Consider the following 24,650-nt stretch of genomic DNA (forward strand, 5'->3'; position numbering starts at 1 on the left):
CTTATTAATGTGAACTGGTTCTAATTAATGTGAATTGTGGCCTATTGAGCCTTTTTCTCTTTTTTTTTTTTTTGAGTGCTTTAGCATTCATTATTATTGTAGGGGTTTTCTTCTTTTTAGACAAATGTGCTTCTCCTTGTAACAAAGTTATTTGAGAATGGGATTTCTTATGCAGCACAGTTGAAGGTAGTACTCGGCAAAATTATGAGTTATTTTAGACTCAACGCTGCAGAGATCCACATATAGGCAAAGAGCTGTAGTATTATCTTCTGTATATACACACCTATCTTTGTCATACAATACTAATGCTTTTAGTCATTTGTTTGTTTCTAAATCTACTTATTTGATCAGCTCTCATTTAATATTTGAAAAACCGCTGTATACAGTTAGCTGTGCTGAGTTATGGTAAAAGAAAAGTCAGGCTATTCCTCCGTTTCTCACAAGTGGTAATATCTGTAATTCACCGGGAGCCTTTTATGAAAGAGGACCAAATTAATCATTTCACAGATGAATAACATTAAAGATCTCTTTGGTAATAGATTTCTTCCTTTGCTATCAGTCTTTGAAAAATGATGAAGCATCAGCCAGAAATGATGTGCAGAAGCTTCTGGAACTGGGCCAAAAGCAAAGGTAAGACCCCACCTCCTCCCTTCTCTTTCAGTTTCCAGACTGAAAACTGTCATACTAGGAAATTCCATCTTTCCTTTTACTTTAATCTATAAACACTACTGTCTGTACTCCAGAGTCTGCTGATTGTAACAGTAAGATAAGGGCAGGGAATGCTATTTTAGGAAGTATTTGAAACAAATGACGTATTAGCTGATATTGGACATGTGTTAGGAAAAGATATTAAAATGCTACAGGGAGACACCTACTAAAGAAGGGGGTTTTGAATTTCTCAGGAAGGTTTAGTCATGAAATTTTCTCTTAAAAAGAATAAAATCAGAAGTTTTAGAAAAAGATTAGTGGTTGGTAATGCCCGGTTAAGTAAATTATTAAAATATCTCAATCTCTGAATTTGGAGATGATATATATTTATTCAGGCCTCTTAATTAAATATTCATGCATGTAGACACTCAAAAATCACTAGTCATTGTACAAATGTAGGAATACTTGCACCGGCTGTCTGTGAGGAAGGCAACTAGGAGAGAGAAGTATTCACTTCAAATTATTCATTGAGCACTTAAGAAATAATGAGTTTCTGTGGCTGGGAATGGAAGTTCCCAGCCTAGCCCTTAGTCTCAAGGCCCCTAGTGCTTCGTTGCAAATAACTCTCTTCATTTTGCTTCTCTTAATTCTTGGAATTCAGACTAGCAAATAACATAATCAATACAGTTTTAATAACAAGACAACGTAACTGATAGAGGGATCACTTTTGCTGAAACAATATTATATAATGATGGATGCATCTATACTATGTATTTTTCCTTAGGAAAAAAATTTATTTGAAAACTTAATAAAGTTCATACTTCTTTCATTGTTAGAAACGCAATACTTTTAAATCCCATGGCCATCTTATTGCTGATACTGTATTTAAGAGAAGTACGTATGAAATTGCATTGCCGTAGAGAAGGCTTGTGATAAAATGGCCTTCAGTTCTTCAATACACAACAAATCAGATGCGCAACACAATACCCATAGAAGTTCTCATTTTTACTTTGATAGAGAAGGGTCAGATACGTAAAGATCTTTCAGGTATTCCAGACAAACATATTAAATGATCAAAGCAAGACTTGAGCTAATATCCTATTTAAACACTTAGATAGCTTGGGTGCAACTGAAGGTATACATCTGAGCATCATAGATGCCCTTGTCACAGACTCCATCCTTCATACATGAATGTGTTTTTGTAGTGGTTCAATTGTTGTGCAGCTTTTATGAAACAGAGAGATTAATTGATTAAAAGTATTAATGGACTATTTAGTAAATAGATCTTAGTTGCAGATGGGAAAATTGAGACTCTAAGGGACAATTTTATACTACATACTACAAATATTCTTCCTAATCTCCTTAAATCACCCCTTAAGGTCTCTCAAGGTCCACCCAAAAATACATGTTGACTTTTGCTTCTAAGGAATTCAGCTATTGAGTATACTGCACAAGAGCAGTTCCCAGAGACAGACTCCGGGTCGGTGCAATACACAGTATGCTGCTGAGCAGCCCTCACCCTCCTTCAGAAAACGAAAGGCTTTTACAATATGCTCCAAGAAAATGCCCTGGAGCTACTGCAGGTACTTGGCAGCTGTTTACAGGCTTACTGGATTTCACTTCCAGAGAGGTGTGGAAGTTCAGTGTAAGAAGGAAGTGTTAAAAATGTGCCAGGGAATCTCCCTTACAGCATTTCACTAAGGAAGGGTCACAGTTTATTTGCCAAGAGCCTCAGGCTGTACTTCATCTGCATTAAGTGAAGAACAGTGAACATACTGTTATGCTTAAATCTATTGTATTTGAACCAAAATTCAAAATATATCCCAATATTAATCTTATGATCTTCCTTGGACAAATGTGAGCTGTGTTTGGTCTGTGAGCACTCCTTTGATTATTCTATGCAACGATGGATGATACAGTAAAGTTTAGAGTGCTGGAATCTCAGCTTGTCTAAGTACATGTAGTTCTGCTGACTTCAAATTAGATTTTTTTTTTTTTTTTTTAATTCCCTTTTGTGTGAATTCTTCAGTACTTCCCAAGTTGGAAGTATAACTTCCTCACTTACTATGGTGCCTCAAGTTTTGTTCTTTCTGTGCTCCATCAGCACTTTGGAATGAGTGCATCTGTTTTGAACAATAAGAGAGCTGTATTGTGCTGATGCTGCATTGGTTTCATGCTCTCAATCACTATTTCAATTAAATCTCTTCTGTACTCCAGTGTTCCCAGAATTGTTAAAAGTAGTAGAGTTATCTGCCAGCAAGAAAGATGATCTAGCAGGTCACAAGTTCTGGTTTTGTATGAGCTGGATCGTTTCCGTTCCAGTTTAGCTTTCACTGGGCTACATTATTATCTGTGTGTGAACCCAGGTCTGTGCTGGTGTTCTGTGAAGGTTTATCCATGCAAGCAACAGCCCTGAAAAAGCTCTGCAGCTGTTCTGAAATACGTCACTCTTCTCCTTTGCCACAGCTCCGAAGTGCGTTGTATGCTGTGGGTAGAAAGAGGGGGCCAGCAGAGGATCTCAGCCTGCTGCAAATCTCGCAATTGGAAGATATTCTCTGACTGCATCAGTAATGCAAAGGATTTTTTTTATTCAGATAAAGCCCAGTCCAAACGATTATCCTCTTGGGGTTTGGTGTTATTTTTTTTTTTTCCTTGTCCAGTTGTATGCCAGAATCCTACTGAATTTTCTGTTGCTTGTCTCCAGAAAGAGCCAGGTGAAGGTTGAATTTTATCAGAGCATTATTTATATATTTATTTTAAAGCAGGTCTAAACTAGTTCTTATTGGTAATAGCGTGGTTCAATTTTGGTGTGTTTTCAGTAGCCCACTTTCCTCACTTTTTTGGTGCCAATCGTTTTTGCTAAAAATTATCCGCTGGCAGATGTTTTGCACAGCCGGCTACTCAGTAGATGTAAAAGGTGGCCGATTTCCATCATAGATAATTTTTGTCTTGCGTCGGCACTATAGTTCCTGGGGTCATTATGATTTTTACTAGCAAGACTCATAGACACAGGACATCTGTCTGTTACTCTGAATAATTAAAGGTGCCTTTTCTTGAATCTGAAGAATTATTTCTTAATGGACACTTGTGATGAAGTTTGTGTTCTGTGTTTTCAACAAACTAGGGAAGAAATGAAATCTCTCCAGGAAGCCTTTCAAAAGCAGCTTAATGAGGCAACTGAGAAAGCAGAAAAGCAGCAGGCTACCGTGAGTGATGCCCTGTCCTTCTTTCATTATTTCTGTTTGTTTCTTCTGTCCTTTTTTTAATCCTTTTGCCTTGAGAATTTGTCATTAGCTCAAATAACTTTGCATGTAAAAAACTTGGATTTCAAGTATGTGTTAGTACTCTACAAGCTGCAGAAGAAAGGAGCTGAAAAAAGTTTGTAAGTTCAGAAGCGCTAAGATCCCTGTCTTCTCTAATTTCTGTGGGATTTATGTGCGCGTATACGCTTTTTGAGATTTGGGCCTGGAGTCTTGGACTTAAGTCCTTTCCCTGATGAAGTAATCTTTAGGCACCCTCGTGTCTCCTCGGTAGCAATGTACACTGTCATACATACATTGACTTTTTTGGAATCACTACCAATTTTCAGCAACAAGATAGAATCATAGTAGAGTGTCTGATTTTGACCATAGTAGATCTAATTATCACTGTAGGAAGGTATTAAGTCCATTAAGATTTCATGCTTTGATGAAATTCTGTTTCTGGATAAATAGTACAATTAGTTGGATTTTTGTGTAGCACTGTAATGCTGTGGGGCATAAATAGCCACATTTTGTTATTGCAGAAAAAAAAAAAGTAGAATCATGTTTTCTCTTTAATTCTAAGATGTAAAAAGGAAATTTTTCCTGTGTTGGTTAGTAGTGTTCCTATAACACGAACACTACTGAGCATAAGGTGACTAGATAATCTCTAGAGGTTCCTTCAAACCTCCAGTGTTCTGTGATTCTAACTCTGGACTTGAAAACAAGATGCTAGAAGGGTTTATAGATCTATTTTTAGTTTCATATAGGATAATTACTGGTTTATTTAGTAGTATTTTCCTGTCTTCCAGGCTCACAAAAAAAAGGGTTTCCTCCAAGGCAGAGGTTTAAAAATAATTACTAAATTTAGCAAATGTTTACGAATGCCTTATTTTGTATGAATTTGATTCGTATGTGGCTTTATGCCCTTGGTGAACAAGATATGAGTTTATGCCCTTGGTGAACAAGATGTGAGAGTGCATGTTTTACATGCTACCTTCTAATTAGAAACAGTGTAGCTTTTGAACTAAAGTATTCCTTTTGCAGGTTTCTTTCAATTAACGTGAATTTTGAAAACGCTTTTTTCCCTTTGTTGCTCAGAAGACTGAAGGGTAAAGACACTGTTTTACTTATTCTTGTGTCCCCCACAACATATACTTAGTGGATTTTTGGTACTTGTAGTTTTGTCTAGAGAACAAAAACCCTGTTCTGTTTTTGAGGGGAGAAAGGAAGGAAACTGAATGCTGTACTGAACTTGAAAAGAATAACATATTTTTGGGTCTTTCTCAATAGCCAGGGCAGCACAGATTGAGAAAAAAAAAAAACTGCACTTATTTTAAGATGGTTTGGTACTGAGGCATGATATATAGTCTCGACATAAGAAAAAATGAGAACCTAGTTGTGTCTAAGTACTCAGAACATGCTGGTCAAAAGTTGTCTTTCTTCAGGTCCGCAGACACGTTCCCACTAGCTCTATCGGCACAACGAATTCTAGTACTACAAATTGCAGGTGGAAAACATATTTTGTTGTTTAATCTCTGTATTAGATTTTGATATTCAGTGCTAATTCCGCTGTGGGTTAAATAAATCTCAGACATAGTGAATGGATTATTGGCTGTGTTGTTCTTTGTGATATAGTGCTTTTTTTAACTTAGCAGCAGCGCCTTGTGTAAATGCAGTCCACACCCTAGCACTGGGGAAGAGCACAAGTTTTGTTCAGCACAAGTCAAACAAAATCTGCTGTTAACTGTAACCAAAATATTACCTAGTGCAGAAACCATGAAAAAACCCTCTGAGGGTTCTAACAGAACTCGGCTTGGAGTGGTGTCAGCTGGTTAGAGAAACTGAATTCTTGAGCTGTATTCTAAAACTTGCCAATTATAGAATATTAAATTTGCCACTGATTTTAAGGAAAGCAGAACTGTGTGCTTGGTTTGTGGCATTTATTTCTTTATGCCTCAGGGTACAATGTACATAATGAAGCTCACCAATACAGTGAGACTGAATGAATATTCAAAAAGTGCTTCAGGATCCTCAGATGAAAGCTGCAATAGAAATGGAAATAAATATTATTCCTGTCACACAGGGTTACTTTACACCTGGTTTCTCCATGTGTTTCATGTTTTTTCTGAAAGCAATATGAAGGCAGTGAAAGAAGGTCTAGGTACTTTGAGGCAAGCCTAGCCAGAGAAAGGGAGCTTGAATTGAATTCTGATTTAATGAATTGTGAGTCTTGTTTCTAATCCAATTTAAGCACATTTTATTCTACAGGATTTGGTGAAGTAAATCTTGATTTTCATCAGAGTAAATAAGAATAGCATTACATTTCTCAAAGCCAAATGAATAAAACACTTGGGGGGGTGTTGGAAATACATATTTCTTGTCTGCACTTGCCAAGGAGGCATAGTACAATGCTTACTGTATGTTAATTGGCTGTATATATTCAACAGGCAACGCCTGCCTGAAGGTGTTCTTTATTAGGTAAATGCAAAAGTGTAAGAATTTACAAGAATTAAGTCAAATTACATGAAAAATAACCTGGAAAGTATTCAGGGACTCTGACCAAACCAAAAGAAAGGAGACATCACAGCAAAACATTACACTTCACGTCCAACTCTTGTGCAACGTATGGCAAGACTCTTCACTATGAGTTGCACAAATGATTGATTAATTAGAAACAATGTTATCAATGTTATTGTGCATGCTTTTTTTTTTTTTTTTTTGACCCTTTAAGACTAGAGAAGCCAAGAATGGTAGGCTGCAAAAAAGTTGCCGTTCTGAGGATCTGCTGTGGTGGGCTCCGTCTCTCAGAGAGCAGCCAGTGGAGCTGCTGCTAGGTGGTAACAATGTTCTGAGGGTAGAAGCAGCAACTCAGGCTTGAGGAAACAAAAAGGAGGTGTAAAGACATTCCTGTCCTTCACAGTACTAATCATACTGAAGACTGATCTGGGTGCCCTTAGCAGGAGTGAGCACTCCCTTTCTGGGTCCTTTCTCTTCCCCATCTGTAGCGCTAACGCATGAATAACAGCCAGCAGTCCGTCTTGGGACAGGTCTTTTCTAGAAAGTATGTAGCAGACATCAGATAAATTTATGCCTCTTGTTGCAGCTGCTCTATCCAGGATGGTAAAATGTGTAGAGGAATACTAGTTATGATAAGGATGGTTTAAATTTTAGAGTAGTCCTGTGTTGCAAAATTCAAGGTCAAATACAGTCTTCCAGAAAGCCTTGGGTTGGGAGGGAGTTTCTCTACAGACCATCTCACACGAGAACTGTGGATTATTTGTATATCAAAAAGCATTTCTTAAATAGAGAAAGCTTGTTAGTTACAAGCACTATACCGGGTTTAGGTATACTACATGTATATAAAATGCGTGAGACATCATTCCAAGTAACCTGTTGTCCTCCTTAACAATCGGTAAAGGTTGACAGAGCTTTTTGGTCTGCATTCAATATCAAATACCTAAGCAATTTATAATAGGTTTTTATGCAGTGAAAAAATGTATTAATAATGTCAAGCTATATCTCTCGATGTGAAGTGGAACCACTTCTTCCAGAAACGGGATTAGGGACCATGGACTAATTTGCACTTTTGTTAACAAAGAGGCAGAGGACAAATGACACATGCAACTAACAAGTGGGTTTTTTTCAGTTAATTTGAATAAATAGGGTAAGTAATGATTCTGTATCTCTGCATTAGGTTAACAGGCTCTTGGAGCTTTTTGGAGGAGGGCTCTTCACTTGACTGTGCTTCATGCTGACTACTTGTATCTTAAGAAATAGTTATTTTTGTAGGAAGTGACCTTGAGGTTTGCAAAGTTGTTTCCCGTTAACTGCAATTAAAGCATATAAAAAGAGCTGGATAGCTTTGGGTGAGGGAGAAAGTAAAGAAGGAAACAGAGAAATACTCAAAAATAGTTTGGCTAAGTTGACTAAGCTTAGTCTGCATTTTACATTTTGTTCCTGTTGTTATTTTATATCGTGCTAACAACTTTTAAAAAGACATGGTGATGGAATTGTTTGACAATACAATTATAGTACAGTCTGTCAAAATAGAGGAGAAAATATGTCTGTGTAAACTCCTTTTTCCCAGTTGCTCAGTGTTCACTATGAAAAATGAGAAATAAGTGACACATTATGCATGACTTGTAAAAATAAACAATAAACAACATGGTTATTTTGAAATCAGTAGGGTTTTTCTCAGTAATAAAAGACTAACAGAATATAGGGAATTTAATTCAGAGTTACCCACCGCCAAACAAGAGTCTTAAGAGCCATCACAAACTTGTGTCTGCAATATTTTAATAAAAAGATCAAATGTTCATTTTGCTTCAAAAATATTTATTTGATTTAGTAACAGCCCTTATGACATGTCCAAAAGTCCTAAATGTCTCTTTGACAAAAATCTGTTTTATTAATTAAAATATAACTTACAGCTTAAAAGTTACATTCATCTAAGAAATCCTAGTAGGTAAAAATATATTTAGGTTTGCTTTCGGAAGTATTTAACACTTTGTAGAGCACTTTTTTCCAAAGGTAAGAATGTTCCCTCTGTTTTAGGTAATAGCCTAACCAGTTCTCTCTGGCTTTTGGAGTCAACTCCTACACTACAACTTGAAATTTAGACCGTGAAAATTAATATTGAGTGCGTTAGGTTTTCCAGATATTGCCAAAATAGTTAGGTGTTAATGACTGTATTCCAATCCCATCTTAATTGCTCATGTCTTAGTCCTGACCAAGATACAAGAAGTCTGGAGGTAAGCAAAGAACCATACAGCTGAGCTTTGACTGTGTGGTAATGATGTTATTTTGGTATTCTTCCATCCTTCGTCTGTAGTGAATAACTAACTATTGTCTGACTCTTAGAATTAGATCACCGCCATCTGCTAAAGCATTCTGTATTTCAATGGGGGAAAATTTAAATTGAACATTTCAAGGTCATAAACTGCTGTGAGTAAAGGCCACTGGATGGAAGCTGTTGCCTTTAATAAATGTAATGAGCTCTGAAACACACAAAGCCCTGAGTACCTTGCATGTCTGTCTCCAGGAGACAGAAGCAGTGTCCTTGCTTAATATTGCAAAGTTCAGCCTTAGAACAATATACTTTCATTATGGATTTTCATAATTACAGCAAGATAGTAATTAAAGGCAGCCAACATTTGGAAAGAGGTGAATGTCAAACAAGAACAAAGAGTGGGTAGAAAGGACGAAGAGGTGTAGCAAGTTTTTTAGTTTCAATTTTTCAGTTTCTATGCCTTTTAATTTAGAGTTGCGTATAAATGTCCATTCTTGTTTATAATGCTCTCAGGATTTGGTGACTGAAAGTAGAATTTTTACATCTCTTTTGGAAAATGGTATTACGCCTTGTCCTTGGGACTGACTGAAAGCATCATGCAAATGGCCTGATACAGACTGGTCTGCCTTAAAGCATGAAATTATAGGCACAGATGCACTTAAATGGTTAGCTCTATATTAGCTCCAGTAGCCAGGCCATATAAATCCCTCCTATGTAGCTCTCTCTAGTTATACTTAATGATTAAGTGGCCTTTCAGCTGCTAGAGATTTAGTAGAAACACTTTTAAAATGCTGCTATAATATGAAAGCAAAAATGAATGACTTTTTAATTAATACTGGTATTATTTTTAAAAAAGAAAGGGATTTTTTTTATATTATTCAGATAAGCTAAAACGGTAAGTTTGCACTATTTAAGATGTCCATATCAGTGACATCAGATGCGTATGTATGTTAATAGTAATTAACAAAAATTACCGGTTTAACTAACACAGATTGCAGGTTAAATTATCTATACTGTGGTGTCTTAAATATCTCTCCACTAGAAGATCCAAGCTGATACTTACAGGCTATGTGTAGAGAGCACACAGACAATAATTTTGGTATCGTGTCTCTTTAATTATTTCATCTATATTCAGATTTAGAAGTGAAGTCCTTTAAAGGAATATTAATATTCTCTTGAGACTTAGGACTAAGAAAGGGAACACTCTTTAACGGAGGTCAGTATATTATTTTTATCAGTATTTAATGGTAGCTGGCAAATATTTTGAATAGCTGAACAACCAAAACCCACTATGTGAATAGTTATTTTATTTTTTTCCCCCAGTTAATCTTGATCTCATATTTTGAACTTTATTTATTGTTGTACAAAGTCTTCGTATTTATGATACAATGTACATGAACTAAATTTCAGTATTTGTGGACGTGATTGCTAGGCAAGTGCTGAATATATTCATTTTCTTTTAAAACATCACCCTCAGTGGTAGCTGGATGTGTAGTTAGTATTTCCACAACCAAACCACTTGGACAAAATTCTGGAAGAGTTTGCAAAAGAAGTGACATTTACGCATGTCAGTTGGGACTAGTCTCATGGACTCTGTACCTGCTTTTCTCTCTCAAGTGATGACCGTGTTCTCTGACTTCTCTTTTAATACAGATGAGAGTGATGTCAAGTCCAGTGACGGTTTTTAAATTACTGACATCTGTCTACTTGAGTGTGGACGTGATTCTAAGAACAGCTGTCATATCATGCAGATTCACTGTCATTTTTTATCTGCATGGCATCCAAACCATTAATCTCTAGGTCAATGTCTCTATAATCTAAGTCTGTTTTCTTACAGAGGTTTTGTTTTTCTTAACAAGTCTGCTGCACTGTCAGATGAACTGTAGTTTCTCATGAACGTAGGTAGGCTTTTGTGTCAATGGGGGAGAGAATGCGGCATGGGGCATTGGGTATATAGGGATGAGTATTTTACTAATTAAGGTATCCACAAGCATCCTCCTTCAAAGTGAAAGGAATGTATTCTTTTAATCCTAGTTGTTATAATTACATCCTTCTTTCTCCCATTATGTTCCATAAACCAGGAGGAAAGCTCAGTCCTGAAAGAGATTTAGACTGATTTGTAAATACAATCTTTTAAACTGTGTTTGATTAAATACAATCTTAAAACTAAGATTGGAATATCTACTTTTGAAGGCAAGTCATTGAATTAAATAGGAACTAAAGATGACATTTCAATGCTTTTACATCTGATACACTTTATTCCACAGGTGAGTCTGATCAGAATCAAGGGGTTTATCTCATTAGGACCAGTACTGTAGCATTCAAATCAAATAACTGTATTAGAAACCTACTGTGATAGATGTTGTATTCTTAGGGGGTTAAAAGAATTTTAGATCATAAAATCAGTTAATATTGTTGTAAAAATCCTTAGTTCTCTGAAGATCCCGTGGGACTTCATTGGGAAAAATAAACGCTATCTACTGGTGCAAAAGTAAAGTAAGCCTATTGATGTACAGCGATCTTCTCTTGATTATAAGTTTTCCAGTAAATATCATGCTAAATGTTTGTACCTTTAGCAAATCCCTAACTGTGGTCTATACCTGTTTGGTAAACAAGCAGAAGTTTTCTGAGATAACTTATTGCTAGAAACAGATGTAAGGTGGTTTGGTTTTGGTTCTTTTTCAAAGCTGTGAGTAGAGTAAAAAAAAAAAATCAATGGTTAAACTCATGTTTAGGTACATTTCAACAACTCACACTCAACGTTTCTTTAAACTTGTAGATTAACTTTCTGAAGACTGAAATGGAAAGGAAGAGCAAAATGATCCGTGACCTCCAAAATGAGGTAAGAGGAACATTTGATTGTCATCTCCATTCAGAATTTACATTGAAAGAGAATCACGGTTTGGCTTCATATTTAAAACACATGTCATTGTAGTAGAAAGATAAAGCTCCAGTGAAATACTCTAAACACAAAAGCAAACAAAAATGACAGTGTGCATTTAGAAAGAGTATTTTATTGAATGCAACTGTTGACTCCTTGCTACCGGTGCATAGGTCCATAGCACACCTCTGTAACTTTTCCTTTACTTATGAGTTGTGCTTTTTCAGAAAGGAATACTTAGTTCAGTTCTACAGATTATTGATGCACTGTGAAACTTCATCCAAATTGTTATTACCTGCTTTAAAAATAAACAGCAAGAGGAGAAGAAAGGAAATAAAATCTCAGAATTGAGTTTCTTAATAAAATTTTAAAACCCCACATTCCTGAAATGTTTTCTTGAGCTTTATACGTCATGAATGTTAAACCCAAATTGATTCCAAAATCCCAAATAAAACACAAAACATGTTATATTTAATTTTTTGTTAGCATTAAACTGAATTTATTTTGACATTTGATCTTGGAATAGAAACTTAAAACATTTGAGCACCGTCATATTTTTTTCCTCCTTATCTTTTTCTCCCCAAACAATTTGTCTAAATCAGGATATAGTTTCCCTTTCCATTGCTTCATTTTGCAAAGAACTTTGCACTTGAAATTATTTTATTCAGATGATCTCTTGTGCTCTTACCAAGCAGGCTTTTTGTCTTTATCAGTTCTGTTCAATTCTTCCATTTTGCTTTTGTAAACTATTCTGAATTTGATGTGTATGAAAATTTGATCTCCTTAAAGCACTTAATTAAACAGAGATCTTTGCTGTCTTTGGTCTATGAGAGTGTATGTATATATATGGTCAATCTGAAAAAAGTGCACATTACTTTTTAACTTGCAAAGGAAATACTGTCTGTTTCAGTTGCTCACGTTATCTAAGCCACGTTCTCAGTTGTCTTCATCTACAGTCACAACTGCCTTGCTTTCTTTTCCCACCTGTGATCATCGGATGCTTTGCAATTGAGCCTGTTAATTCTAATAAATCACATCCATCCGATCCTATTGACCAGCTGTAAAAAATCCTGTCTCTTACTGCACAGAAATAAGTACTCAGTTAGTTAACATTCAAGCCATCAGACTGCTAATGATTTTCTTAGGTAGGTTGGTATACTTCTGTAATATTTAATGTACTTATCGCACATTTTAGAAAAACTGCATTGAAAAGAATCTTTCTTTTTGGCATCAAAAGTACTTGCTTCTCAATTTAAAGATGGAGTGATTCAGCAACTTTTTATTTCCTGATATGCTCCTGTCTGAAGTTGCAAGAGCTGACTGGGTAAACTGGATGTACTGATGTTGCAAGTGTTTTAGGCCTATCATGGGGCCTTCCAGAGAAACATCTAATTTGCATACCTACAATTTTCTGTTTCCAATTGTGTGTCAGTCTGCAGGGTGACTAAACATCTCCATCACTACCTAAACTGAATGGGCAATTAAGAATGCTCAACATTCCTTCGATTCAAAACATAGGTATATTGACTTGGACACCCACAGAGGTACCAGTTCACACACATTTTACATCTGTATTTCTCTCTTCCTCTTGGGGGCGGCGTGGGGGGGGAAGGGAAGTCAGGTGAAATTCTGGGGTACCTGAGATCAGTGAAGGTAGTTGGAAATAAATTCAGGCCAGGGGCAAACCCCAGGAGTCACCATGATCTGGTGGATGGCGCTCTCGGTGTGGCACACTAGTGTGACTCCTCCCATCTTTTGAATTACAAGAACATAAGAAATGCTCGACGGTCCATCAATCTCAGTATCTTGTCTGTGACAATGGGAATACAAACCTTATTAGGGCAGAGCACGTGAGCCTGCATCACTTCCCACAGCACGTGCAATAACTGGGTTTGGGCTGTTAGACGATGTATCCCTGTCTATTCCCTGTAGCATATGTTTATGAACCTGCTGTCCATTATTTTCTCTAAATCCTTTTTTGATATCGGATACCTCCACATCTTCTTACACTGTTGAATTTCCTTTTACTTCACTGTTTTTCTTTTTAACATGTTTTCCTGTTCTCCTCCTTTGAGCAAGTTGTTCTAAATTCTTAGTTGTTCCCTGTGTAGCCTTCTTAGCTTTATAGAGTCATTCAAGGTTGTAGGGGCTTCTAATACAGCATTTTTTTAACAGCTTCTAGGCAATTTGTATGTTTTTTGGTCATTTGACTGTTCCTTTCAGAATTTGTTACTATTTGCCTTACTTGTACATAGTACTCCTTCATGAGATTGAATGTCTGTGTGCTGGATTTGTGTGTTTTGCTGTCCTGCCACAATAGTACTTCTTATGGCACTTTGTTAGCAGTTGCAAACAGTCTGCCATTAGTTCCTCTTGAACTCAGCCTAGCGAAACCCTTGAGAACAAACCAGGATAATGTCTTTTCTTGGGGGCTGCAGGGCTGGCTGCAGTCATTTACTGTGCAGCTTCTTTCAGTCCCATTGCAGATGTCTGGCACTAAATGAAGCTGGGGTCTCTCTACGCTGTATGAAGAATGAAAAAGATTATGATTTCTCTTTAATATCTTTGCAAAACCTTGGAGAATAGATGAACACACAGGGGAAAAGTATAAAAAAAAAAGTATAAACTTTTTTAATATAAAAAGTGTAAAAGTATATAATTTTACTTATAAAAGTGAAAATGTAAACCGAGTGGCTGACATTTATAAGATCATAAATATTTAAGGAGTGCTTTTGATATGTATCTCCACTATCCTGCCACACATGGTTGTGATTTTCTCTGAGTTTTTAGGGAAGTACTGTGACTACAAAACAGCAGAGAAGATGGATAGGGGTTTTGTGAGTCACTGAGTGAACAGTTTCTGGAGTCCTGTATAAATGTTGTTTGAGGCATCTGTGATTGAGGTTCTCAAAAAGCAAAAAAGAAATAGCATGTTGAAAAATGGTAATTAACCTTAGAGGTAGACAAATTATTAGACTAGAAATATTGGTTTAGATGGGAAGTAGAACACATCAAGCAAATAAAACAAATTTCCAGTTTCCTGAGGCCTTCAGTGATGTGTGTTCTAGTCTAGCTTACCTGCTTCTTCTTCCTCCTCCATATATCCAAATTACATAGGAGTTAACTGTAATTAAAATTTTCCTGGAATTATTCAAAAAGATCTGTCTCATTTTTATTACTCATCTCTTCTAGGTCATAAAATTAAAAAGGCGGTGGGGGGAAGTTTTACTGAGGAGAAGAAAAAGGACACATTCTTCTCTAGGGAAATAATGGATTAATGTCTAGATGCTCTAAATGAACTACAGAACCTTCCAGTACTTTCTACAAATGTTTCAAACTTGATGTGGGAAAAAAAGGATTAAATCTTCCAGAAGGACTATAATAACAAAGACATGATTGAGGGAAAGAGACTTAACACCATATGCAGCAAAGAGGAAATGAGGTGTAGGAAAAATGCAATAAAGATTTTGTCTAATAGATTTTCAAAATTGCATGCAAAGTGATAAAGGCCTGTTTCCTACACCCCCAAATGCCCCCCTCCCCAAGCTACAAGGGTTTTTGCACACCTGTATATTTAAGAGCAGCAATGATATGTAGCTAAAAAAAAAAAATAAAAAGGCAGGAAGAAGTTTGAGGCAAGTAGTTGACAGTGCTTGCATTCAGGTGGTATATCTGCCATTCTTTTATTACTACCCTACCCAAACATGTTCACATAGATAAATACTGGAAAAGTCGGCACAAGTCATCTGCTTCTTGTTTGTTTCTAATTTAATCAAATTACCTGAAATATTTCCATTTTTTACACTGTCATCTTGCAAGATGTTCCGAGAGCTGTAGGAAAAGACTGTGGGCACTGTGTATTTTGCACGTATTTTAGGAGGAAACGCAGACTAGTACATGTGATTACAGAAGCAATACGGTCCTAGCGTGCCCTGGAAATCAGAAGTTTTAGCATTCTGTTATTGTCTTAGTCAGTTAAACTTGCCTTGAGAGAAATTTGATTTGAGAGCATTGCTTAGTTCTTCTGTGCATCAGCTACTGTGTGGAAAAGGAACCAATAGCTGTATACCTACCTAATGGCTTTCTATTAAGCTTCTATACTATGTTTGCCAGTTCGCTAAAAGTAAGTCCACTAATACCAGTTTTTCTGGAATTTCAGTAGTTGTTTTTGAGGGTTTCAGTAAGAACTTAATATTTGACAAAGATTTGACTGAATTTAAATAGTATGATTTTGAGGAAACATTATGCTATCTAGGTCCTGCCTCCGGTGCAGTATGCTTCTCAAAATCTTGTTTGTAAGATTGGATATGCTGTATATGTAAATAATTGATAGCATTTTATATGTATTTTAAAAAGTGCTATCTGCATACAGATATATAGAGACAGTTAATGAAAATGGAATTCCTTTCATAGCTACTTTTGTCCTTTCAAATATCCCATCCACCCTCAGTTTGTATTGGCAAATTGTGAATTTTGCAACCTCAGGCTCTTCCATGACTGTAAAATAATTTCCTATTTAGTTCTGTTCTTTCAGCACATGCCCTACTGCCATTCAAGTCTGCAATTCAGAGATAGGAATAGACAACAACAGCCTTCCAACTGAATGCAGCAGCTGTGATGTAGTGTATGAGGAGAGGATGTTGTACAGAAAGACAATTTTCAGGCTATTCAAGGCTGTGGAAAAAAACAGTTAACAACAAAAATAGTCCCTGGTGTGGAGGAAAAAAGTGCCAGATATGGTGCATAGGGATTATGTGTCTGAAAATCCTGGCTTTTTTAGAGGTCTCCAAGTGTTTCCTGCAATACCAGAAAAAATCTGTCAGACTTCCAGCTGGAACATCGTGTGGATTGTGTTAATGTAGTTGAATAAAGGATTGACATGTAAACAGATAAGCTCTTATTTTGATAAGTTGCTATTATGGACAAAGAAACCAAGAGGTTTGGAAATTCAGAAGCACTGGTGGAGCTAAGAAACTTGGCAAAAATGTAAACTAAAATAGAATATGTATAAAATACATCAAAAAATTTCACTTTTGGACATGGCCTGTCACAGAGTGAGCAGCACACTTCTATCATGTCAGTCATGTACCAATTGTGGAAAATAATGCTAAAACTGCTCTAAAAATGAAGCTAAAGCAGGATGCATTAACCCTTGTTTATATCAGAAAAAAAAAAAAATTGCCATTTTGCATTCAGAGCTGATCGTTTTGGGTGCAATTCTGAATATGCATATAGACGATGGATTAAGTTCTTAAATGAAAGCCTTTTCTGTGTTGATGTGTGTTGTGTGTTTTGTTAGTTTTTAATTCGTTTCCTACTGGTACACCTATAAAAGCCATCTTCAGTTAAAGGTACATGTCTGAGCTGATGTACACTTACATGCAATTTCCTGGAGATAGACGACTCAGGAATGTTCCCTAAAAGTTAATAAATGGTGTATATTCTCTACTGAAAGGTAGTGTAATCTTATTCAGTTTTATCCCACATTACAGTAGAATCAAAAATTGTTTAGGTTGGAAAAGACCTTTAAGATCATCAAGTCCAACCATTAACCTAACACTGCTAAGTCCACGACTAAACCGTGTGCCTATGTGCCATGTCTACACGTCTTTCAAATACCTCCAGGAATGGTGACTCCACCACCTCCCCGGGCAGCCTGTTCCAGTGCTTCACTGCTCTCTCAGTAAAGACATTTTTCCTAATACTCAGTCTAAACCTCCCCTGGTGCAACTTGAGGCCATTTCCTCTTGTCCTGTCACTAGTCACTTGGGAGAAGAGACCAGCACCCACCTCCCCACAACCCCCTTTCAGGTAGTTGTAGAGAGCGATGAGGTCTCCCCTCAGCCTCCTCTTCTCCAGACTGAACAACCCCAGTTCCCTCAGCCGCTCCTCATCAGACTTGTGCTCCAGACCCCTCACCAGCTCTGTCGCCCTTCTCTGGACACGCTCCAGCACCTCAGTGTCCTTCTTGTAGTGAGGGGCCCAAAACTGAACACAGCATTCGAGGGGCAGCCTCACCAGCACCGAGTACGGGGGCACGATCACCTCCCTACTCCTCCTGGCCACACTGTTTCTGATGCAAGCCAGGATGCAACTAGACTTAGAATTGTGTTAAAAAAAAAAAAAAAAATTGTTCTTATTTAAATGTATTAATTACATTTGATTAGATAAGAAATGACTGTCTAGCTCATCATATCTTTGGGCAAAGCGTTTTACAGTATCTCTGCGTATACCTACATTAAGGTATGTTAATATCTTTACAGAATCGATTTGCAGCAATCCCATGTATTTATGAAGTTGATCCAGTGGTTTATACCAAGCAATATAGTTCTTTGTTGTTTAGGCTGTGGCAGAACTTTGAAAAACATGAATTACATAAAAGATGTATAGTAGAATAGGCAATACAAAGTAAACCAGGAGTGGAAAATGAATTTGACTGTAGCTCTCAGTAATATGTGTTCTTTTTGCTAAGAAGCACAGTTTTAAATAACTACCTTGTAAACAATACTTTTGCTCTATTCATATATAAAGTGTGTTTATAGCTTTAGTGTCGTGTAAATCATCCTAAAACAGAATTTTCTCCAATCTCTCTGTGCTTAGCTGCTCTAATAAAAGGTAAAGTCACAGCAGTTTAAAGTCTCTCCTGATCTATTGGGAATTTCATGCCCTGCAGGGTGAATTCAGTCGAATTGCATTGAATTATGGTGGGGAAAAAAAACCCAAGAAGCTTCCCTTAGTGAAGCAGAAATGAAATTTTAAGGCTTTGAGACTGTATGCTGATAGTGTTCTATAAAGGAGGATGTTGTAGTTCTTCACCCTCCATACTTGGCAGATAAAACTAACAACTAACTTTTTTTGCTAAGCATAAAAGCCTGTCCCCCTGAGAAGAAAATTGGCTCAAGTCCTGTTCCCTCTTTGGGTACAATTCAGAAGAAAACCTCCACGGGTGTCAGAGGCAGGGGGCACTGCCCAGGGAAAGGTGAGCGAGCAGGAAGAGTGCAGGAGAAGTTTCGGATATCGTATGCTGCTTTGAATTCAGTATTGTTTCTTGATTGAGTACACCTTCTTTTAAAGTAAAAAAAAGTCCTGTTTTAAAAAATAATTTGCTTAAAATTGTTCTAAGAGGTTTTTTAACTGAAATTATAAGGAAAAGGTGGAAACGCAGTTTAATCAGTTGAAAATGGCTCTTAGGGGACAGTATATCAGATCACACAGAAAACAAATCCTACTGCATCAAGATTGTTGGAGAGATATATTTATAGTGACACAGTAGCAAATGCAGTGAATGTTAGATAAAGCTTTTGTTTTTAAAAGTTTTGTTTTCTTGATCGTGTAGACCTAGGAGTGTAGGACACGTTTTCTCAGTTGCTGTTGAGTGATAATCAGAATCAGAGCATCAATTGAAGGAAAATGATGGATCTGCTCTGTCTGGACCCTTCTCTCCTAGGGACCACCACGTTGTTGGATTCTTCATTCTTTAAATCTAGAGCCAGGGTTTGAAGAATCTGATTTACATCCATGAACTATTACAAAGTGAAGGAGATGTTCAAATAAGAATGTTTAGGTAAAATGTATCCTTAATGAATGAGAAGATGAAAAATGAAATGTATGCCTATTAGGGTTCTCTTTTCAACCTGTACTTAGCCAAAATGTTTAGAAAACTGCCTGCTTGGATTTTGCCCGATATTCTTTGTCTGTCATCTTTTCAATTAACCGCAATGTTGAAAATCATAGCAGTGTTCTTTTGTAATCTTGCTGCAGTTATTCTGATGTCTTTACTCAGTTTTCCCATGCTGTCCAGGACACTTTATTAAATTCTTACTTCTGACATCCTCCTTCATTAAGTCCAAAGTTCCAAAATGGGACTGAATTCTTTATTTTTCTTACTCATCTAGTCTCAAATCTTCGTCACAGGCTTTTTATCCCTGAAGCTTAGTCTTTTTCAGTTGTCATTTTTAGCAAAATATCATCCGTGGAGAAAAGAGTGAGTAATTGCCAATCTGTGCCTTCATTTCCTTGCATAGAAAATTGCTACTGGTAATTAGTGCTCCTGGATACTGATGCTACGTAATGTGGTACTGTGTAAGGTAAACTTCTGTAAGCATTTCAAGGATCAGATTGTATAGGCCTTTGGGATAAGGGAGGTGCTAGAGTTCTCTGATGATCTATTTAATTTCATTTTATGCAAATATGACTGGTATGTTTGAAACTAAGGGTTAAGAATAGAAAGTCCTAGTGGTTCCTTCACTACATCTTATTTCAAAAAGGCAGCAAAACATGAAGCATAAGATATTATTTTGAAAAGTACAGTTTAAAAGAGCTGTATTCTCTCCTTTGCACACACAACTCTCCATGACATCTGTTGCAGCTTTACCAGGCAGCAGGGGCAGCGTGAAACCTAATTAAAATCTTCGATTTTTGAACTTGGACAGAGAGTTTTGTGATTCTTGGTGTTATCCAAATCAGTGTTTTCCAGCATTAGATCTCAAGGGCAAGGTGGCTCAGAGCCAAGCTCCAGAGAACTTGAAGCGTAGATGAAATTTTATAATTAAGTAAAACTTTCCCTGAAGCTAGTGTAAATTCTACCAAACAGGCAAAGGAAAGTGCTGATCTAATTTATTCATGTTATGCAGACAAGTGGAAAAGTTTGCTTTTAGTACCAAGATGTTAAAATTACCTGGTGGAAAGAACACTTAAAAGGAAGTAACGATGGGTGTATGTGGTTTAAAAAAAATCCTGAGGAGACACTGCTGATTTTTATCCTTAGATGAAATAATAAAAGAGCATTTAATAATCAAATTTCCATAGTTCATAAAGAAAGAGAAGGTGAGCTGTTGATTTCATCATGACACAAAACGCTATCGATTACTGATGTTTGTCACTTTAGGATCAAAAAAGAGGGATCGCCCTTGAGGAGCTCTGAGTCATCCAAATTCAGTATCGGAGTATTCTTTGCCTCTGAAAACACCACACAGTACTTAATAGCATAAGAATTTGTAAAGGTATATTGTGACATGAAAATGTACTTGGCTTATTAATTTAAAAAGTTGCTTGATAAAGTTTTGTTGCACCTGGAATGCTCCTGTCCGGGCCTGAGAGGTCTCCAGAGGCTATGAAGCTCAGACTACTAGATTAGTTGGCAGGGACGTGGCTCTTGTAGTAATAACTAGGTTTCCATGAAAGTCAGTAAGAATTTAGAGAAGAAAAGACCGGTGAGCCCCAAATTGATCATATTATGGTACAACATACAAAATGCAAAACTTTGATTGATTTCAAGGGAGAAGGCTTGGAGAGTTTGCATTTTCTTTAGTATCATGCTGTTGAATACAGATGTTTATTTGCTAAGTTCAGTGGGAGGAGAAAGTGAATTTTAAATATAGTTTTTGCTATTTAGAAGTTTAAATTAAACTGGACTGCTGTTGTTCTCTAGTTTTTAATGTTAATCTAGATGAAGTGTAGCTGGACAATGTCAACTTTATATGGGGAAGTATTTTCAACTGAAAGTTGATAGCATGTGACTTTTTCTAAAGGTTATAGTCCTCTCCCGAGACTCATTATCCTCTAGTCTTAATTTGATCAAACTAAAGACAATATTTGGAATTATAATTCCAATTATGTATGGATATTCAAAGAGGATAAAAAGATAATAATAATAAAATACTTAATTGAAATTCATTTTAGAATTATTCTAGAAAAAAACCTCACGTAAAATTCCTAAGTTGTCGGTCATGTTACTACTACCTGAGCTAAGGCCTCTGTACAAGCTGTTTGGCTGTAATGTGACCCCACCGTGTTGTTCTAAAAGAAGTAGAATCACATGAAACTGTTTTTTCTTGACAGCAAAAGGAATTGATTCTCATCTACTTTGCATCTATTTCGGCCTGAAACCTTGCAATATTTTCAAATACAGACATGTATTTGTCCCTGCAAAAAAATAAAGCGGTCTTAGGAGGGATGTTCAAAGTTTGTTCAACACGAATGCTTATGTATCACTTTTCCTAATTTATATCTCAGCCTTACTAGGGAATTGCTTGCCTTAAAAAAGTGAAAACATTGATTGTGCAGTGAGGTGGAAAGAAAAGACTCTCAAATTTGACTGGCTACTTCCTATAAAATCACTGCAGTAATTCACTATGTATTACTCTAGTGATAGCAAATAGTTCACCCTCAGTGTCCAGTCAACCTCATACTGAGTCTTAAATGTAGAAATTGTGCTATTCTGGGCCAAAATTGCCAATTTTTTGTTATCCAGAAACATTTTAAACCACTTAGTTCTGGAGTCTTCTCTTCCACACTCCCTTTTGAACACTGTTCAACCATATTTAGGGCTGCAGATGTTGTTGGAGAAGGAAATAGCAAATAGATCAATTGACTTGTCACTAATTTTAGGCATAATAACTCGAGTGAGTTGCATTGATTTTATTTAGTTGTTGTTTAAGTACTGTACTGACCTTATATAGCTATGCTATAATTTAAAAATACAGTTTTCATTAGACTGTCTCAAAGTGCCTTTGCCATATGGGTCCCAAAAATTTTGCCCATTTGTCAAGTTTACCCATGTAATGAATCTTCTGTTCTTCAGAATTTGATTTCACAATTTTTACAACCAAAAATGTTTAAAACAACCACGGATAATGCTTGAATTATTCCTTTTTTTAACTATCTCTGTCTTGTAAACAATGTAAAACATGCATTGTTTGATAGATGTAGAAATGTTTCTTGAGTGAAATTACAAGGGTTTTATCAAGCAGATGTTACTTAAAGTATTCTGGAAGGTGTTGTCTTAATTTTCATCTGTAAATAAGGATGTCTGAATAGTGTTTTGTTTTATCAAATAGGTAAATGAACTCAGGAAAGGTCTTGCGTGGCTTTAAAAAAATACTTGTAAAAATGTCAGATTTGTATGGTTCATCCACAAGCTGTGCTGTCCTTTAATGTACTGTGATTACTTTCTTTCAAATGTAAAATATTTATTCTATTTCAGACTATAGATTTAGTCCTGTGTGTCAGGTGTCCAGTTCTTGGTCGTGTGCATGTGTGTTTGTGCCTGTATTTTTATGTATGTACTTGTGTGTACATTTAAATCAAAAGCATTCTTTACATATAGATTCAATACATATTTATGTGTGTACAAGAACAAAATGTGATGTTAAAAAATAGCTTGAACGTACCGAAATGCCAGCAGTTGATTCACGGAAGACTCTAATGGCTCGGTTTTTCTGGATCTGCCCAGGAAACTTTTCTCTTTCTAGTATTGATTTGCTGATCTTATTTCTTGTATCAGAACTTCAAGTCTTTCCATGTCACTCTTAAATTATTCTGTTGTGGCAGATTTTTTGGTCCTTATGTAAGATTATTTTTCAGTTGATTTCAGTGGAGTTTTGCTCATATACTGAGGGAGATAATTTAATCTTAAATTTCAAGTACTTCAGGATAGCACAGAACTAGAAAATCTACATTTTCTAAATTGCAATTGTCTCAAGTATTAATCTATGGAAATGTATCCATTTAGTCTTTCTTAAAGTGGTATCAGCCTGCCGTCCTTAATTTTGACAATGGATAGCTGATATTCTGCAAGAACAAGTACCTTGAAACATGAAGGATTTTATGCCAGGGCCCATATTGAGAAGCAGCTTACCGGGACAGGTCTACTTGCACACTGAAATAATGTTTCAGTGGAAGACCATGGGATGTGCTGTGCCACGGTGGGCATGGTACGCTTCAGCAGTATGGCTCTGGGCGCTGTGCCAAGGGGAGGCATGAAAAGGTATTTGGGGAGTTTCACCTATGTAGAAGAACCTCTGGATACAATAAAAAGCCAAAAATTGAAGCATCTTTATAAGAAGTAGAATAGCTACTAACAACTTCCTTTTGTTTGGACATGTGTTCTTTTTGGCTGTTTACTTGTGTTTTAAAGGCCGTATTTCGGAACAAGCAGGATGGTAGAAAAAATGATGATGAAAACGAGGATGTTTTCCTGTTGGGGTGAATGCAGGCGGTAGGATTATCGTTTGTTAATTTCCAATTTGTCAATTTCTGATGAGAAACAGCTTTCCATTTTAATAGATGTACATGGACAGCAAAAAATATTGGATATTAGAGATAGTGAAAGAGTTGTGTAAAACAAAATTCCCAGGAGACACATGATGATGCCTTGCTCGATGGCTAGGTATGGCTTCAGCTTGGCCTAAATGAACGAGTAGGCGTAGATGGACGGTTGGCCAGCCTCTCTGCTTGTATGCTGCTGCATCGCTTCAGTAGTCACAGAGGCGAGATGAACCCCACTAAGTTTCTGCGGTAATTCCCATGTATTGTCTGTATTAAATCAAATCCTTGCTATGCTATAAATTTCTTATTTTTTCTGCTGCATAGAGTCTGTAGGCAGATTAAATTTAATGAACCTTTTTTTTTCTCCCTAAATTCCCAACAGCATGATTTGTGCTTTTAAAAAAATCTTTTCTTGCTGTGCATTTGAGCATTACGACCATGAGCTTTAGTGTATTTGGTTTGGCCAATGTAGGCACTCATCGTTTAAACTGTAGATTTTATGCTGATGAACTTTAAGTCTTAGGAGAAAAGAAGTGGAGATCTGGAACCTGAGAGTTAGGACCTCCTCCTTCATTTGCTGAAACAATGGGCCTAACTAGATCAAGTAAATATTAACACCCAGGCATGGAATTCGTATCCTGTAGCTGTTCAATGGATGCTGATTACACTTTTTACCCAAAACTAACCTCCTATTTACCAACGCTTCCTTCCTATAGTGATGTCTGTCTTCGTGAATCAGAATGGGGATTCCCTAAGATGCCTGATGAGGCAGCAATTAATTATTATGAAATCCATTTTTTTGTTCTTTTTACAGTGCTGTCACCTTATTTCAATTCATAAGAAGCTAAAATGTAGCATGGAAATTCATTGCGAAGAGCACATTATTTTTAGCAGAAATGTAAATAAAATGGCATAGCAAAGAACCGGTAAAACTCAAAACTGCTAAGACAGGTATAAGGATGCAGCAATTCTATAGTCTTCATTAAATGCTTCTGCAAAGTCCCCCGCCTCCTTGGTATACACTACAGACTCTGAATTTATT

The 24,650-nt window shown here is 36.6% G+C and overlaps 1 protein-coding gene across 1 annotated transcript in view; it reads left to right on the forward strand.

The window, feature by feature from the left end:
* Positions 1 to 24,650, forward strand: part of LUZP2 (leucine zipper protein 2) — a 205,511-nt gene that overhangs the window by 93,154 nt on the left and 87,707 nt on the right. Inside the window, exons 3-5 of the mRNA XM_059826019.1 lie at positions 560 to 630; positions 3,773 to 3,854; positions 11,459 to 11,521. Of these exons, the coding sequence (XP_059682002.1) occupies positions 560 to 630; positions 3,773 to 3,854; positions 11,459 to 11,521 (216 nt within the window). The remainder of the gene's footprint in view (positions 1 to 559; positions 631 to 3,772; positions 3,855 to 11,458; positions 11,522 to 24,650) is intronic.

Source organism: Gavia stellata, chromosome 17, assembly GCF_030936135.1.
Source record: "Gavia stellata isolate bGavSte3 chromosome 17, bGavSte3.hap2, whole genome shotgun sequence".
Taxonomy (NCBI): domain Eukaryota; kingdom Metazoa; phylum Chordata; class Aves; order Gaviiformes; family Gaviidae; genus Gavia; species Gavia stellata.